Source organism: Triturus cristatus, chromosome 12 (genome assembly GCF_964204655.1).
Source record: "Triturus cristatus chromosome 12, aTriCri1.1, whole genome shotgun sequence".
NCBI classification, from domain to species: Eukaryota; Metazoa; Chordata; class Amphibia; order Caudata; family Salamandridae; genus Triturus; species Triturus cristatus.
In genome coordinates, this window is record NC_140595.1 from 689376970 (window position 1) to 689393883 (window position 16914).

Below are 16914 nucleotides of genomic sequence, written 5' to 3' on the forward strand. Positions count from 1 at the left end.
AAGCAGCCTATGGGTGCTGCATGGGGCGGGAAACGTGGCGTCGTGAGTCGAACCCACAAAAATCTCAAAACAGAACAGAGAAAGGCCCCGGACCACCTGTCGCCGTCTCGGGCAGTACAGCATACAGCTTTAAGGCCTTGTCTGATGACATGAAAGAGGGGGCCTGTGAATTACGAAGAAATCCTGGGAGACCTAGGGCAGTGTACAAGAAAAAGTAATGTGCAGCTCGAAATATGAGAGTAAATCTATTTTCTGGATGATCGCAACGATTACAGGTAAAGCAAAGGTCGCCAGATTTGCAGAGGAGCACACAAAGTGACCCTGGCGTGAAGCCTGGCATAGAACTCTACCATCCTTGTTTCGTCACAATCAGCATCCAAAGAGTATGGGCAGGGATCATCGTCGCAGGCTGAGCTGTTCAAAAGTGGTGAATGCGTGGGCACTTCCTGAAATAAATTGTTATCGGTCTGTTGTGACAGTGTACAGGGCGACAGTGCACGAGCAGAAACAGACACCAACTTCCAGGGCACTCGGAAGCTTCCACACTAGCAGGGTGCAACACTCATTCGTCTCTCAGATGGTTGACGCGGTTTGCGCAGGGTGGGGCAAGGGGGTGGAGGGGCACCTCTGACACCCTTCATTTTGCATACGAGTCGCCGAGGGGGTTACAAATGGCCCAACTCTTGCAAACCGCCTTGTACGCAGACAAAAACAAGCACACCACCGCCTTTCTCCGAGGCGAAGCCGAAATGCCTCGGAGAAAGGCAGCGGCGTTTCCGGATTCGGGGGCATATTTTTCTGTTCTCTCCTCTTGCCATTGGCTGGAGGAGATAATGAGAAAAGTAGCAAAAAACACGCCCCCGAATCCGAAAAGGACGGGACCTGTTCGGAGAGACAAACCTCTTCTCCAATGGCTGGCCAGCATTTAGGAGGCCAGCCAATGGAGAAGAGGAGAGAAGAGGGGCGGGTTCAAGCCCCTCTTCTCCAAAACATTAAATCTCGGAGCGAGACTGCGCAAGCGCAGCCTTCGAGCCGAGACCTAAAAAAGGCTGTCCACGAAGAGCAAAACTACCCTAAATGAATGTCAAATTTGATACAGATGTGTCTATGGGTTCCATGAGGCAAATCAAAAAATTTCTTTTAATTGAAAGTATGCTGAACCGTTACTACAAAGTTACAAATGCTGAAGCACATTGGCCAGAATAAATAACTTCCTTTAAGTGCAAAACCTCCAGAGGTGCTGATGCGCACTTTTAGGTGGAACTTTCAGGTATTTTACTTTTCCCCCTCTATATACGCTATGATAATATGTTCCCTGCAGCCCCTCACCTTTCTACCAATCCTCTTTATCCTAAGGGCCTCTCTTTTTAGTCTCCATTAAATCTGGGCGGTAATCTCTGCTCCGTGGGCGGAGTTTACGGAGTTTGTGCTACTCTGCACTCCACATGGAGGGCAAAGTTCAGCAAAAACTACGCCTATTCAGTGGAGCGGATTTCACCGGCGCAGGGAGACTTACCTTCCTCCCAAATCGGTGTCCTGCTCCTGCTGCTGGGCCTGGCTCCACTCGGCTTCCGCTGCTCCAGTTGAATTACAGGAAGAACTGCAGTGCCCATGGCGTACTGCATGAAGGCATGCCTGACCCTATCAAATCCCATGATAGGGTCAGGCATACCTTCACACAGTACGCCATACGCACTGCAGTTCTTCCTGTAATTCAGTTGGAGCAGCGGAAGCCGAGTGGAGCCAGGCCCAGCAGCAGGAGCAGGACACCGATTCGGGAGAAAGGTATGTCATCTCTTAGTCTTCTTTGATCTTTACTCTTTGGCTACTACGCGGGAGGGGGCGGGGTTCCAGGGCTTTAGCAAGGGGTGCAGGGGTGGAGAGGGGCAGGGGGCACTCCCCCAGGCCACAGAACTCTGTGGAATTTCACTGAGTTTTCCATTAACTCCATGAAATTCCGTGGAGTACCACTATGTGAGCTCTAGCCACCATGCATCTTTATACTTGCCTTTTATAACTTTTTAGCACTACTCATCCTCCTGCTTGTATACTACTACTTTTCATTCTGTATTGTTCTGCTCCTCTACACCCCTGAGCCTTTATTTATCCAGTTATCTGTATTTATTCTCTTACCTATTTGGAAGTGTATGGTTTGATGTATTGTGATATATGTCTTTTATTTACTGTGGATATGATCCCTTTGGAGAAAAGGGAGCAGAAAATATGGGCAGAACAAAGTAAGAAAGGAAGGAATTAAGAAAGGAAGGAATGAAGAGAGTGTGAAATAAGCAAAGGAGGGAGAAAGAGAAGAAGGGAATTTACTTTTACTTGCTCCCCAGACCGAGCGACAGGTCAGATGTATTCACAGGTTAGAGGGCGCGAAAAATTGAACGATAATACTGTCTGATGCAAGAAGAGAAAGATGAAGAGTTGGTATATGAACTCAGCTTCTGAATTTCCTCCCTGAGGAATGGGAAGCCCAGCTTGACCACAAATCTTGTTCACTTCAGATATGGAGCCTTCTCTCGAGGTTTCTCCTCTTTGTCTTTCTAAAATCCATTACCATTGTAAAGTCGGATAACAGTCAATGCAAGAAACTAAATTATAAAAGTAAACTTCTGTATAGGGCCAAAGAAGAAAAGAAGACCACGTTAGCTAAATTCACCTAATTTCTGAGGGGTGCAAGGAGTAATATATTTTACAATGTTTCATAGCAGCATTTAGGTTTGTAGCCAATTTGACGACTGTATTGATTGTCAACCAGCTTTCCAATTCCAGTGCAATTTGCCCATTAGATCAAGAGTATTGAAAGACCTAAACCGAACTATTTTCCAAAAATGGTGTGGAGGGAAAAGATTTCTGCTGGGTGGGAATGATACCATGCTAAGATTAGAAGATCTGGCAAACGAATTTCAAGAATTTGATAGAATACATCACTGGCTAGTCTCATGACTGCATGTTCAATTACCACACAGTTGATTTGATACATAAAACCTTAGAAAGAGCCTTCACTGTGTTTATGGTTTGAAAATAGAATTTTAATCATAGACCAGAGGTGGAAAAATTGGTAAAGCCTTTTAAACTAGTTTGGTAAAGACAGCATGAGGAAGACTGCAAGCCTTGGATGAGAAGATCCTACAGCTTAGAACAGATTACAGTTTGAGTTTTTCCGCTGTGCAATTTTGGATTCCACAGGACAGTGCCTCCACAACTGGAGACATCTTGTCAGAAAGAGAGTTCTACCGCAAACTATTATACTTAATAATGTAGTAATGATGAACTCTATGGCTGGCACATGCTGTTGTGGAAAAAATCTTAATCTCTGGCTGAATTGAGAAGCTTTCTCTTGCAATTATGAGAGGAGATAACCATAGCATTAAAACACCGGTCCCTTCCCGGGCCTTGCAGGATGTTGATATGCAATCCCTCTCGTCGCCCCACCTGTACACTTGCACTTATGTGTGATTGCTTGATCAGTGCTGGCTCTCTCTTCACCAGGTAGCCATTGACTTCACAGCCTCAAATGGAGACCCTCGAAACAGCTGCTCTTTGCATTACATCAACCCCTACCAGCCCAACGAGTATCTGAAGGCGCTGATTGCTGTAGGAGAGATCTGCCAGGACTACGACAGGTATTGTTAACCTCAAAATCATCTTCTCTGTTGCTTCCTCCTCCCTCGTTTAGTCTTTTCTGTTTTCTCTCCCTTTCTCCTCCTCATTTCTAGTCTTGTTGTTTCTACAGACCTAGGCCCCTTAGTCTTTCAGTATCGGTGCCATTCATCCGCACGTTCTCTGTGAGTTCTAGGCCCCTTGTCTACCTTAGAGCAGGACTCTTATCACAAGAGTGATCGCTTGATGCACGCTATACATGCAACACACAGACACAGACACCAACACACACACACACACATAAACACATGACCGCACACACATGCGTGCACACACACACCATAGAGATGGATCTTTTTTCACTTATTTACTTTTTGGAAAACTTATCGACACACCTCTGCTAGATAACACCATGTTTGCCTTTTCTTTCTTTTATACTTGTAATGCATTATACATTTGTGTGGAAGAAATTACAGACTGAATGGCTTTGCCAATGCTTCTTTGGTCTTATTTGCACAATCTTATTGCTATTAGCCTAGGGTGCATAGCTGGAATTCGTATCAGTTAATTGTAACCCATAAAATGTTAGTAATAGTGTATAATTCAAGCAGGATACTGTGAACCCCATACAAGTTGCTACTAGCCGTCGAAAGAATGCTCATTAATTTACAGTCTTTGATGTTGATAGAGGTAGACCAAACGTGTTGAAAGTCCTAAATGTACCATTTCTGTGTACAGAACAATGTAATTATTAGTTGAACTTTATGAGGAAAGGCTGGTGGCGAGAGGATCTTCTCCACTGGTTTTAAAGGGAAGTGGGCATTCTCGCCCTATGCCGCAGTCTGAGGTATCAGCGAGACATTCACTTGACAAGAACCCTAGAATTATATTAACAAGAACCCTAGATTTTAAACTATCAGAAACAACTTGGATAGCCATGAAAGTCACTGTTCCCGGGGCCATTATCTTAGTTGCAGCAGAACCTGATCGTCACTGTCGGTAGGTTCATCTTTCAGCTGATTAGCAAACGTCTACCAGGGTAACTTTCTTGATACAAGTAGCTGGAACAACACTTGGGTATCATCTGCGATATTTGGAAAATTTACACTAAAAGTAAGAATAAGAATAGTAAATCACAGTAAGTAGTTGTTGAAAAATATGATTGGATCAGTGGAGAGACCTGAAGCACTACAGTGCTCAAATGATGGGTCCCAGAATTGGATTGTATCATAGACGTACCCGGTGCCCCTGAGGTCTAGGATGATGCAAACTACTCATGACAAGATCCTTGAATGCTGTGGTTGATGGTGAATAAGATGCCTGGCAGATTTAGGGGAATAAGCACCATGACATTTCCATCATCCACCTTCCCTCTCAGATGGTACAAGATGTCAGCGATCACATTGTCAATCTTGGTGGACAAATATTTCCTTGCCATGGTCCAGGATGTTGTTATTCTTCACAAATGTTTACATTTGGGCAATTTCATCTAACTCCATCAATGTCGATGGTTAGAGTAAGTTTCGAAATTTGACATAAGTTAGCCAATTTAAAGGATCTACTTTTCTTTCATTTTTCAAAGCGGAATAACATGAGTCAGCCTAAAAGGTGTAAATAACTGAGCATGGGTTCAATAACTATTAATAAGATGCCATGGTGGTTCTGAAATTATTGGCAGTGTTGCCAGAAATGTATATATGGTCCCCAGGAACAGACGGGCTTTGGAGACAGATTAGCTGTTGGTAGTGACTAGCATTCTATATATTCTTTTGGCGTCCGCTTCCAGGCTTTCCTTTAGGACTGGATCCAAGAGTGTTGGCCAATGGGTTACTCACTAATTCCTTTACCACAGCTTTGTTTGATAGGTGCTTGCTTTTCCTTATATCTGTTGCTGGATTTTAAGATTTTAAAGTCTTATAAGCTAGAACATATGAATGACCTGAACAATAAAGGCATTTTGTTTCCAAAATTATTTAATGATTCAGCAGTCCTCTTTCTGTGTATTCTTAGACCTGGTCAGGCAACCACGTTGATGTACATTGTTAGGACTTGATTCACAAAGCTATGCATGCACATCAATCAAAATTAGATGGGCAGATCCTTTCACTTACTAATGTGTTTGCTACTTATTAAGTTTCCATTTGTAAATGAATTTACTTACACTGTGAGTAAGTCTGGTTGAGGGTGATGGAATGTGCACATTGCAGGGTGGGGCACCTACATAAATCGGCAGACGACCTCAGACCTACAAATTTGTGGGTACTTAAAAATATTTGGGACATCTTCTACCTGGATATTGTTCAAGATTTACTTTTTTCAACGATAATGGGCTGACATTGGCACATAGCGGGACTATAAGTGAAGTTTTATGGGCTTCCATAACTGAGAATCCTTTAAACCCAGCAAAGTTATACCTGGCGGAAGCAATAAATAGACTCCATCTATGGGAGATCTGTGGGAGCTCTGGGATGGTTAATTCTCTCAGTCTGTTTTAAAAAAAATAATAAACTCGCTAGTTCAGAAGATCTCTCTCCTTGAAGGCAAAGTCAATTTAACTAGGAGGTTGCATGCCTGGATGATTGTTCTTAACTGTATGGTGCTGAAACTGCAAAATTATTTTGGTGAATCTTATGCTCTTTACAAAAATTAAGATACATGAGACACAGATTCGGTGTCTCATTATTTACTCCACCACCATGGGAGAGGTCAAAGGCTCCGGCTGAGTGCCGTTTATTCGGGGCAGCGAAAGAAGACATAATGCACTTTATTTGTATCTGCCCTGCACTAATGCAGAAGAGAAGGAAGTTTTTGAGACTTCCCTTCCTGGAGCGTGGTGTACCCTCCAGCAGGCAAGTCATGATTGCTTGCTTCAAGCCAGACGAAACCATGCTCAGGGGTAGACTTGTTAAGTTTCTAGCATCTGCTGAGTTCAAAATGAGAACCAGGGTCCTTCAGTTTAAAGGTGATTGCTACCAATAATGCTTCTGCCCTCGCTTAAATGTACATCACGGTGTAATACGTTGGTGGATAAGTTTTAGGTTAATGAGAAGTATACATAAGGTAGTTTTAGATGTTACCTGTAATAAGTATTTTTAGTGTAACCTTCAGTAACTATACGAATTTCTATGATGTTACAAAAATGTAGACCGGGAGGTATGTTGTTTTTAGAATTTTAGTTTTAGCATGAATTGTGAAATTGTTTGTTATGGTTTTAACTAACTAAACAATAAATTCAATCAATCAATAATCTTTTCAACTGCAGAAGTAAATACATCCTTAATTATGGAGGGTATGGCAAAGGAATCTACCCAAAATTGATGGTGTTGTAAGGGAAAAAGAAAAGGAGTGTCTCTATTCAGAGAAATCACTTTCCACAGGTGGGGTCTCTTATGCTATGCATTTCGGTAAACTTTCCACTTTTGAATTTGAAGTAACATAGAATTCACAAAGACTTCTAGAACTGCTCAGTAAAACTGTGACCATCGAAGGATTTTCGAAGGAGACCTGGAATACTTTATGAATTTCATGATAGGTGGAAATGTACTCCAAATATTTGCATAAGCCCAGGGAAGACCAACTGTTTATAAAACTTGTACCTTAGGTAAACTATTTTCTCGGTTTCACCTTAGTATTCTCTTCACTTACGTTCCTATTGCATTTTATATGGGTAAGCACCCTCTTTTTCAGTAGTAAACCATTTTGTATATCGTTCTAAGAAACAAGATATTCTTTCAGCGATATATCTTGCCCAATACATTTATTCACAGAGGTCAGAATTTCCTTTAATGTGTATAGCTGACTTAATTAAGGCACGAGTAGAGTCTTGGTTACCAATATCTTTCCATGGTTACTTGTTAGGGGATCCCTAGAAATAGATTGTCTACAATACAAAGACAGCATAGTGAATGGATTAGCCGAGTGATCAGAACAGAGTATTATTAGAGGATCATGGACAATCAGGAACTCAAAGATGGTAAATATATGATCTAAAGTATATTCAGCATCAACGATTAGTCTTCTGAGGATCTGAAATATGTTTAGGCCTTCAAAGATAAGTTAAAGTTGTTTGATTGATGGCTGCTCTGTATCTGCTCTCCTGATATAAGGATCACCGAGACTGTATTATTATTACACGATAGCATGACTCCAGCAAGTGTGTCTTCTAAAGCTGTAGCGGACTGTTAACAGGACAAAGGCAACAAAATGTTCAGTGTGAGTGAGGCCAAAATTGAATTGAAAAGTATGGGCTCACATTTCAATATAGGTTTGCAATGGAGTTTCTTCAGTCAAATGAAGGGCTTATCAATCATTGTTGAAGCCCCTCCTTGAACTTTAGATTGATTCTCTTGAACAACCTTGAAAACTGATGGCAGCCAGGAGTAGATATACAGGATCTACCTCAAGCCAAGTTTCTCTCACTAAATTGAATTTAAGTTCCTGCTCAATAACAAAGCCATAGACTTTGTGTTGATGTTTAATTGATGATAGGGTCTCAAACGGAGCAATTCTAACCCCATTCAGTGGCAGGACTTGGTGTTTGACCACGAGAAGAAAACACGCAGACCCTGTTATCAAGAGGTGTGCCAATAGAGGGGCACAAAAATACATCACCGAATCATTTTCAATCTATTACAAATTCACGTTTTGCCTCCTTTGCATGGGATGTTTCTCCTCATTAGATTTCCTGCCCTCATGGGGGAGCCGACCTATCAGCAACATTTGCCGTCTCTGTGGCTTATCTCTGGAGTCACCCCTCACCTTCTCTGTATATGTTCTGTGTTAACTCATGAACGCAGAAGGTTCCTCCACCACTGCTTTATCAAACAAGGGACATGGACAAAACAGGGTGCTGTTGATTTCCTGCTGACTGATACGCACTAAACGTAATAGCCAACTTGATAACATTTTTGGACAGCGTGGACAAAACATTAAGGAATTTAGCCACATGCCCAAACCCTTTAGGGTCTTAAAGTTACAACTCTAGCGTACGTCCAAAGCCAGGACCATAGTTAGCACATGGCACTTTATGATTTAGCACTTTAGAATAATTCTTGAGGTCACAACTAGAGTCTTCCTTTTAGATTTTATGTACAGCAATGAAAAAGTTATCATGTTTAGCTCAAGAACCCTTAAATTAATCACTGCACTTCAACCACTTGTTGCGAACTGCTTGTCTCATCATCTTTTATTCACTCTTTGTCAAATTTCAACTATCTTGCTTTAATAGAAATGTATTATCTAGATTCTGATGCTAGAAAACCTTTCTTTTTAAAATATTTTTATTTGCATTTTTAAACCAGTACAGAGCAAATAGCGTGTCACAGTTCATTTTTAGTACAGTTGTTTGTGATCTCTGTATTTTTAACAATTGCGCATGGCACTTTATGACTCTGCATTTATAACTTTGGTCTTTGGTCAATTCTTTGTTTTTGGAATGAATTAACCTGTAATGTAACATCCCTACGCTCAGCTCCAATCCCTTTAAACTAATAACGATTGTCCCATAACCACCGTTAGTAGACCTTGAAACCTTATTGATGTTTTCTTATAATGGTCTGTTACGTATCACAGATGCTCTCACCTTTAAAGAAGAAACTGTGATGTATATGGCCATACTGCTTTTTATGCATTTGATTTGATGATTTTCTTTTGATGTTGTCGTCACTTTAATGGACCTGATTGTCTAAATAAAGTATTTTAAAGTCTTGCTGTTTGACCAACAGTGCACAGTAAGGCTAAAGGTTCAAAGCATTCATAGTGGGGCAGCATTTTGTTAAGTGGTTGTTTAATTAAAGGGACAAGAGGTAACAACTGGGCAGCAAGAGGTGGTCCGTCCCCACTCTGCAAATGTGCCTTTAATGTGTCTTTGGCGGGATCACTGTCCACCTTCCTAGAGGATGCACTGGTAGATCTTTGATGAAGATGTGTGACCATGCCACTCCACGTGAGAATGACGGCAGGCAGTATTGGCCAAATACTACTTGACTCTATTAGATGGTGAACATTATTGGGCAGAAGTGATATGCAAACTACTTTTACTGATGAGGTAAGAAGATTTGGCAGCTAACGGTACCCTGTTACTGAGAAAACATATAGTACTACGGTAGTGTGTAGTCTACAAGCTCTGCTGAGGTTCTGGGGTGCAGCAGAGGCATGGGCATACTCATTTTTGTGAATCTAACTGGATTTACTTTTAAATTGCACACAGTCATTCACGGGTGAGGAGTCGCATTTAGAATGGAATGCTGTGTATCTTATGTGTGGTCTGTGTATCCACTGAAAAAGAGATTGGTAACTTACTTGATTTAAGTATTTCAATGTATGTTGGTTCTGATCGACCGATTACATTTTCTTCTGATGACTAATACAAAAAAGGCCGAAGTGTTTTACACGCGAGGTTTTATATTTATGATGTGATTGTAAGTGTGGTCCAGCCTTCCTTAAGTAAAGAGCCCAAACCCTACCCTTTCCCAGTGTGTTTTTTGTGACTGTGGTCCTTATAGCATGGATGCCAATTTACTAGGAATGTATAACTATTTTGCTATTCATGCTTAGTTGGAGATAATGGGACACATTTAGGCTACGATTAGTACTTAAAAGTTGTCCTACTTCTTTCATATAGACATTTGTAGCAACAAGTTCCTTCCCATCTCCTACTCCAGACCTTGGCAGGAGCAGCCTGAGCCATGAAATGATAAGATGAAGGCTGCATTACTAATACACACCCTACCGCAATCACCAATAGGTGACGAGGATGGAAGCCACAGCATTGCTGGGTGATAAGTGGGCAGGCAGAAGCTTTGGGTGGACGGTCAGGTACCAAATTGGTGCTGGGGAGGGTGGGCATGGTGCAGCAGTGCCCCTGTCGATTTTGGGTAGGTTGGGCAGTGGATGAGCAGGACTGGCGATTTTGTTTGAACAAGAGGGCATGAGGTGGATGGATACAGAGTGGCTCGAGTCCCTACTCCCCATTGCCCTGATTTTCCCCCAATTCTTCTTTTTTTTTTACTATGAACAGCTATGCATTAAGCTTAGATATCTGTTTTAAAAAATATATATGTCTTGAGGCCATGCAACTTCACACACCCATACGTTTTATTTCTTACAGTTTCCCAACTTTTAATAATATTTTGAGTTATAAATGACATAAATCAGTGCCTTCTCTGGCTCAGTTTTCTCTTCTCAGCTGATTTTCTTTTCCCTCCTTCTCTCAGTCTACTGTACTCGTACCAGTCTTTCCTATCTATTTTTCACTCCTCTATTATATTAAATGTTTTCTGCCCCTCTGGCTGCGCTATTACCTTCCCCTCTCGCTCAGTGTGTTACTGTAAAATGATGTCCTTGCCTTTCCACTCTCCCGCTCTGTAGTAAAGCGTAATCAATTCCTATGAATTGCTCCCACCCCCAGTAGCCCTTAATCAAGGGGTTTCCGCGTGATTCAAAGTAAAAGCAGCAGGTGCGTGGATGCAATATGTCAATGAGGATAAGCCCCCTTACCGCTTCACTAATTCCAAGTAAAACTACCGTTCCTCCCTCCCTCTCTGCAATTGCAACCTCATTGGATCCCTCTTTCTCCTTCATGTTCTTTTTGTGTGTATTTATTTTATATAATTGTTCTTTCTCTGTTTTAGCTTCGTTTCATTTTTCTGTTATCTATCTATCTATCTATCTATCTATCTATCTATCTATCTATCTATCTATCTATCTATCTATCTATCTATCTATCTATCTATCTATCTATCTATCTATCTATCTATCTATCTATCTATCTATCTATCTATCTATCTATCCGTATGTCTGTCTGTCTGTCTCTATATTTTACTCTATGGTTAAGGTTGACATCACACTTCATACGAACTCCCTTTTTTTGCACCCTTGTATCTTTGGTCTCCTTATGCAAATTTGCACCAATGTTGGGAGAGATGTAATTCCAAAGGCAAGCCATTAATATACCTAATGTGCTACAGATTAGTCAAATTGGTCAAAAGTTATAGGAGGAGCTCTCAAAATGTGTCACTTTTGCAAACAATGTCTTGTTTCCCATAGAGAAGCTTCCTGTACATTCCTACTCCATCCTAGGGAAACAGTCCCATGTCGTGTCGTTCAGTGTTTTTGGACATGTAAGCAAATATGTAACGTGACTATTAAGTGCCCAAGCTCCACCTATGCATATATATGTAACCGTGCACGATCACTCGAAAAAAATCGTACAGTCAATTGCAAACACCAAAATACAAAACAAATGTGCATTCGTTATTTCGACACATGCAGACTGGACTTAGCTTACACAGTCTCTATGTTGGCGGTAAAACAAAAAAATAAAAACAATGCAGCACAGCAAAAAGCCGCCTACTGCACAATGATTGCATGGGCCCACCCAATGAATTTCCAGCTAGTCTTTGCGCCCAGAGCCGGATGCACACATTCAAAGGTGGTGAAAGGGCCGGTTGGGTGGGTAGGACCTGGAATGGTCGGGGTTAGTGCTGACCAAGAGCCACAATGACGCCCAAATCTGGTGCACAGAGATCACCGCGCGTGGTTGAATGCAGCGAGCAGCGGGGTTGTATAGATGGGACACGTACTCAGGCCATCATCCCGAGCCCACTGCACGCAGCTGAAGGGAAGGGTGTATATAGTGCTTGTGTAATACGTACTAAGAACAAATGAACTCCATGCACATTGGGAACAGGGAGATGGTGATCTTAACTGTGCGGTTGCGTGGGCTGATCGAGGGCCCTGCACCCATATATCAGACAGTGGTGCCTTTCTAGCGGCTGTGCAGCAGGATTCTTGGTGGGGCACGACTAAATTCTTTAGAATATAGAGTGGGCTTTAACTCCGCCCAGATGAGTATTTTTCTCTCATCTCATACTATTGGCTCTTTCCTGTATCATTCCGCCTCCCACAGAGTGCTTGGATTGAAATGCATGATGGACTATTTAATATGTCTAAAAGAAACTGAGTTATCACACATCAAATATTTCTCCCATAGATGCATTATATGCAGAAACCAACCAGTTATCTTCCCATTTTTCTTCCGCAGCAGCTTTTATTTTATGTGGTAACTAGGACTGGAATGAAAACCAGACCTTTTCATTTTGCCAATGGTTGTTTATAGCACTTCCTGCTGCATTTGTGCTAAGTCTTTATGCTGTAAATAAAAGAGGCTGCTGTTACCCAGTTTGTGACTTTTGAAGCAGATGTTCTCGCAAGCACTGAAGGCTGAGTTGGCTTTGCTGGGATTTAAATTGGAGAATCCAGAAGATGTCGAAAGTGAGTCGCTAGTACTCACAGAGCTATATGGTGCCCAGCATTCTGACCGCATGTTTCAGGGTCCCGCTGACGCCACCAGCATCAATGAACAGACACGCGCCCAACTAAACTGAGCAATAGGACTTTATGCGTTTCTGTGCATAACTTCCTGAAAGCTGCCCCTCCAGACCAGACCTCACAACTTCACAGCATAAGTTAGAATATCTTCTTCATTATTCTGACCAACATTTTAGTGTGGTGAGGACCTCCCTAATCATCAGGGAGAGATGGACAGTACACTTTGAAGACTGTTGAACATACCCAACCTGAGGCTAACATTCACACTGTGCTATTAAACATTCAATTGTAAATACAAGTGTTATACTTTAATAAATAGTCTTAACGCATATATTCATGGTACTTTGTTCTAGTACCAGTGCTTAATTTGAGCCTGTGGTTGCTGGTGGGATGCACCATCACTCACTTTTGAGGACTGGCACTTATTTTTGCTTAACAAATTTTGATACACAACAGGAGAGAAAAAACACAAAGGGGGGAAAAGACAGAGGAAGAGAAAGATGGAAAAGCAGTGAAAATGGAAGAAGCGGGGATGAAAAAGAAACAGCAAGTGTGAGATAGAGAGGCAGAGAGTGTCCGGTGGTGGATTAAAGAAGAATGAGGTGGAATCAAGACAATGAATACTTAATGTTTGATACCCCGCCTAGTGCGAACTTGGGCTTCTGTATATAAGTTTGAGCCCCTTCACTTACTCTTTTATAAAATAAGCACTGTCAATATATCAGAGAACTCTATCTCACACCACATTCAAGGGGTAAGCCTTCCCAGCTCGCCTCCCATGAGTAAAGCCTGAAAAGTAGCTTCTTAGTATACAGGGAGCTTGCAGTAGTATCTGGTCCCGGAGGTGCCACGTGAAAATGACCAACACATTTTCAGGGATTTCTCAGCTGCCCTTAAGGTTGCTGCTTAGCCTTTTCAGAATTTAAGAAATTGGGTGCAGGGCTTGGTTTTACATACACATACATCAGAGTCTGAGAGTTGATCTGAGAGTTGGTGGTATAGCCTCGCTGCATAGACAGATTAGGGTGTAGGTAAGAATAGTAATACTATGGATCAGATCTACATTATCTGGTTAAATTGACATTAGAATTCAACCCAAAAACCAGGTCTTGAAGCTTTGGGGCAATCCCAGGAGTAGGCCAGGGTAGCTTGGAGAGGGGGTGCGAGTAGTACAACAGTCACAACTCTCAGGCTCTTGTTCTTAAGACAGTTGTGTCTGAAATAACCTTCAGCCCTACAATGATAGTGATAGGTTTATCACCATCATTGCTTGATTTAAGTGTGTTTTTGACTTAATTCGTAGGAAGATAATGCTTGTACTGTTAGGTCGCCATTGTCCTCCTGGAGCAGATTCCGGTGGCAAGGTTTGAGGTGGGGTGGAGGGCAGAATGTAATATGACTGGCAGCTCCTATAAGTTTCATGTAAGGTTGCCTGATAGTAACTCAGGGTAGGGTGGGGGTCAGAGGGGAAACATTATCCTCATGTGCTCTGTAAGTGGGGGTTAGTAACATGTCAGGATGAATCTGGCCCACCACTGCAAGCCTTTCAGAGGTACCAGCTACTAATTCAGATAGAGGGGAAAATGGAAGGAAAGGGAATTATGACAGGAGTGATGAGCAGTAAAAACCTGGGACATTGATAGGAGAGAGGGACGTGACAAGGAGGGGGCAGTGGCAGGAGAGAGATGGACACAGGTCAAAGAAGGAGGACCAAGAGGTGGAGGTAGAGGAGGATGAGGACAAGGAGGAGGCAGTGGCGTAGCTAGGGTGGGGGTCCCCCCCTGGTGGCGCTCTTTTTGGGGGTGGTGGAGGTGAGCAAGTCATCTCTCAACTTCCCACCACACCGAGACAAGTCGTCTGTCGACCGCCACCCCCTCCCCAAGAACAAGTAGTCTGCCGACCGCTGCCCCCCCAGCTCTTACCTGCACCAGGCGTCAAACTCAGGGATCGCCCCAGGCAGCAATAGGTCTATGCGATTGAGAGGAGGAAAAGGACAGAGAGGATCAGAATCACAAGGACGATCAAGATGAAGCCCATGACCAAAGGACCAGATCATAGAGGGACAGGATTATATACTAAACCTTCTCAAAATCAGGCCTTAGGAATATCGAGTGTTCAGTCTCAGATCACTGGGTTAAAAATGATACATTTCATTGCTGATGAAAACCTTGAACAACGTTTAAAACTAAATGGTCCAGGGGGCATATGAGAGTGGCTGGCAACCTAGTTTTGACACTAAGGGGGCGATTACGATGCTATCCAGAAAGGTTCCGAGTGGGATTCGGATTTGGCAAATCCGATTCGGAACCTATGTTTTCGACCGATTTGGACACATTTCCGAATGACTGATTATGATGCAAGGAAACTTTTCGGGCTGTCCGAATCAGTTCCAAATGGGATTCGGACAGCCCGAGTCTTTCGGACCCGAATCGTACAGCTCTATGGTTTCCAAATGAGCGGTTATGATGACCAATTCGGACATTCGTTCCAAATCAATCTGTCTGACATGAAACGGCTGTCGGAATCTGACTTTGTGGGCCCGTAACAGGTCCCCCTTCACCCAGATGCCTCGGGTTGGGGCCTGTGGGGTACCCATAGGACCCCTCCTTACCACCATGCACAGTGTGGCAGGCACCATGGGGTGCCCATCACAGAGTGCATGGTTTTTCCCAACACCCCCTTTTTTCAATGGGAGCATGTGTTCTAATTCGGAACACAGGCTCCCATTGGAGTCAATTTGAGTCAGACCGAACGATGTACGGAAGCATTGCAATTGCGCTTTCAGACTTGCAGAACCCGAGTCGGTCGGAAACGATTCCGATACCGATTCGGTCAGAAGAGTTTGCTAACGACATCGTAATCGGTCCCTAAATATTGCATCTTGTGTTGTAATTGGAAGAAATTTTCCATGAGTCAGAAAGCATCTCTCTTTATTATTCATCCTTATATGTGTGCTTTTGAAGTGCTCATTTTGTTTTTAATGTGGGACTCATCTACAGATTACTGAATCAAGACTAAGGAATCTTTTATGGTCACAGGATCATTGCCAAAGTGAATGAGAAGTTAGGCAATCAATTCCTGATTAGGTTTCTACTCACTTTCCCAATATCGCTCACACTTTTTTTTAAATGCTTGGCAAGAAAAATACAGGTTTTTTAAATAGAAAGATCAGGTTAGAACACTGCTACCATCATTCACACCAGGAATCAATACTGCCAAGCAATGGACATTGTGAACACAGTTGGAGATAGAGAAATCTATCTTTCAGTGACTGCAACTATGAATTAGTGTACCTTCCAGTGAGTCCATATCCCGGTAATGCATCCTTCAGTGACTGTCTATTAGGTAAAGCATCTCTCAGTGACTCCATTTATAAGTAACCCCATCTTTCACGGAATGTGTCTTTCAGTCTTTGCATCTTTCAGTGAATGCGTCTTTCAGTGACTTAATCTTTCAGTGAATGCATCTTTCAAAAATATTTTGTTAAGTGAATGAATATTTTGTGAATACATCTTTCGACAAATACATGCTTTGATGACTATTCATTTTATTGAATGGATTTTGTAGTTTCCATATTTTCCAATAAATTCATCTTTCGGTGAATTAATGCTTTAGTCATAGAATCTTTTGGTGACCATCTCTGATTAATGGATTCATCTTTAATTTCATCCTCTGCTGGAAACATCTGCCAACAGATGCTTCTTTCATTCTTTGTATCTTGCGAAGCATGTAGGTTTGGACGAATGCATCTTTCTAGGAATATTTCTTTTGGGGGATGCATATTTTGTGTTAATGCATCTTTGCATGTATGAATGATTCAGTCAGGGCATCTATCACTTGACACATTTTTCAGGGAAGTCATATTTCTATGTCTGTAACATTAAGTGAATACCTCCTGCGGTGATTCTATCCTTCAGGAATAGAAATTACAACTTTTGTCATTGTTCAGTGATCATATCTGTGAGTGATGAGATC

General features: G+C 42.2%; 1 protein-coding gene across 1 annotated transcript in view; it reads left to right on the forward strand.

Annotated features, from left to right (window-relative positions):
- Window positions 1-16914, forward strand: part of LOC146780101 (copine-7-like) — a 657204-nt gene that overhangs the window by 578038 nt on the left and 62252 nt on the right. Inside the window, exon 11 of the mRNA XM_085636916.1 lies at window positions 3499-3632. Coding sequence (XP_085493042.1) covers window positions 3499-3632 — 134 coding nt within the window. The remainder of the gene's footprint in view (window positions 1-3498; window positions 3633-16914) is intronic.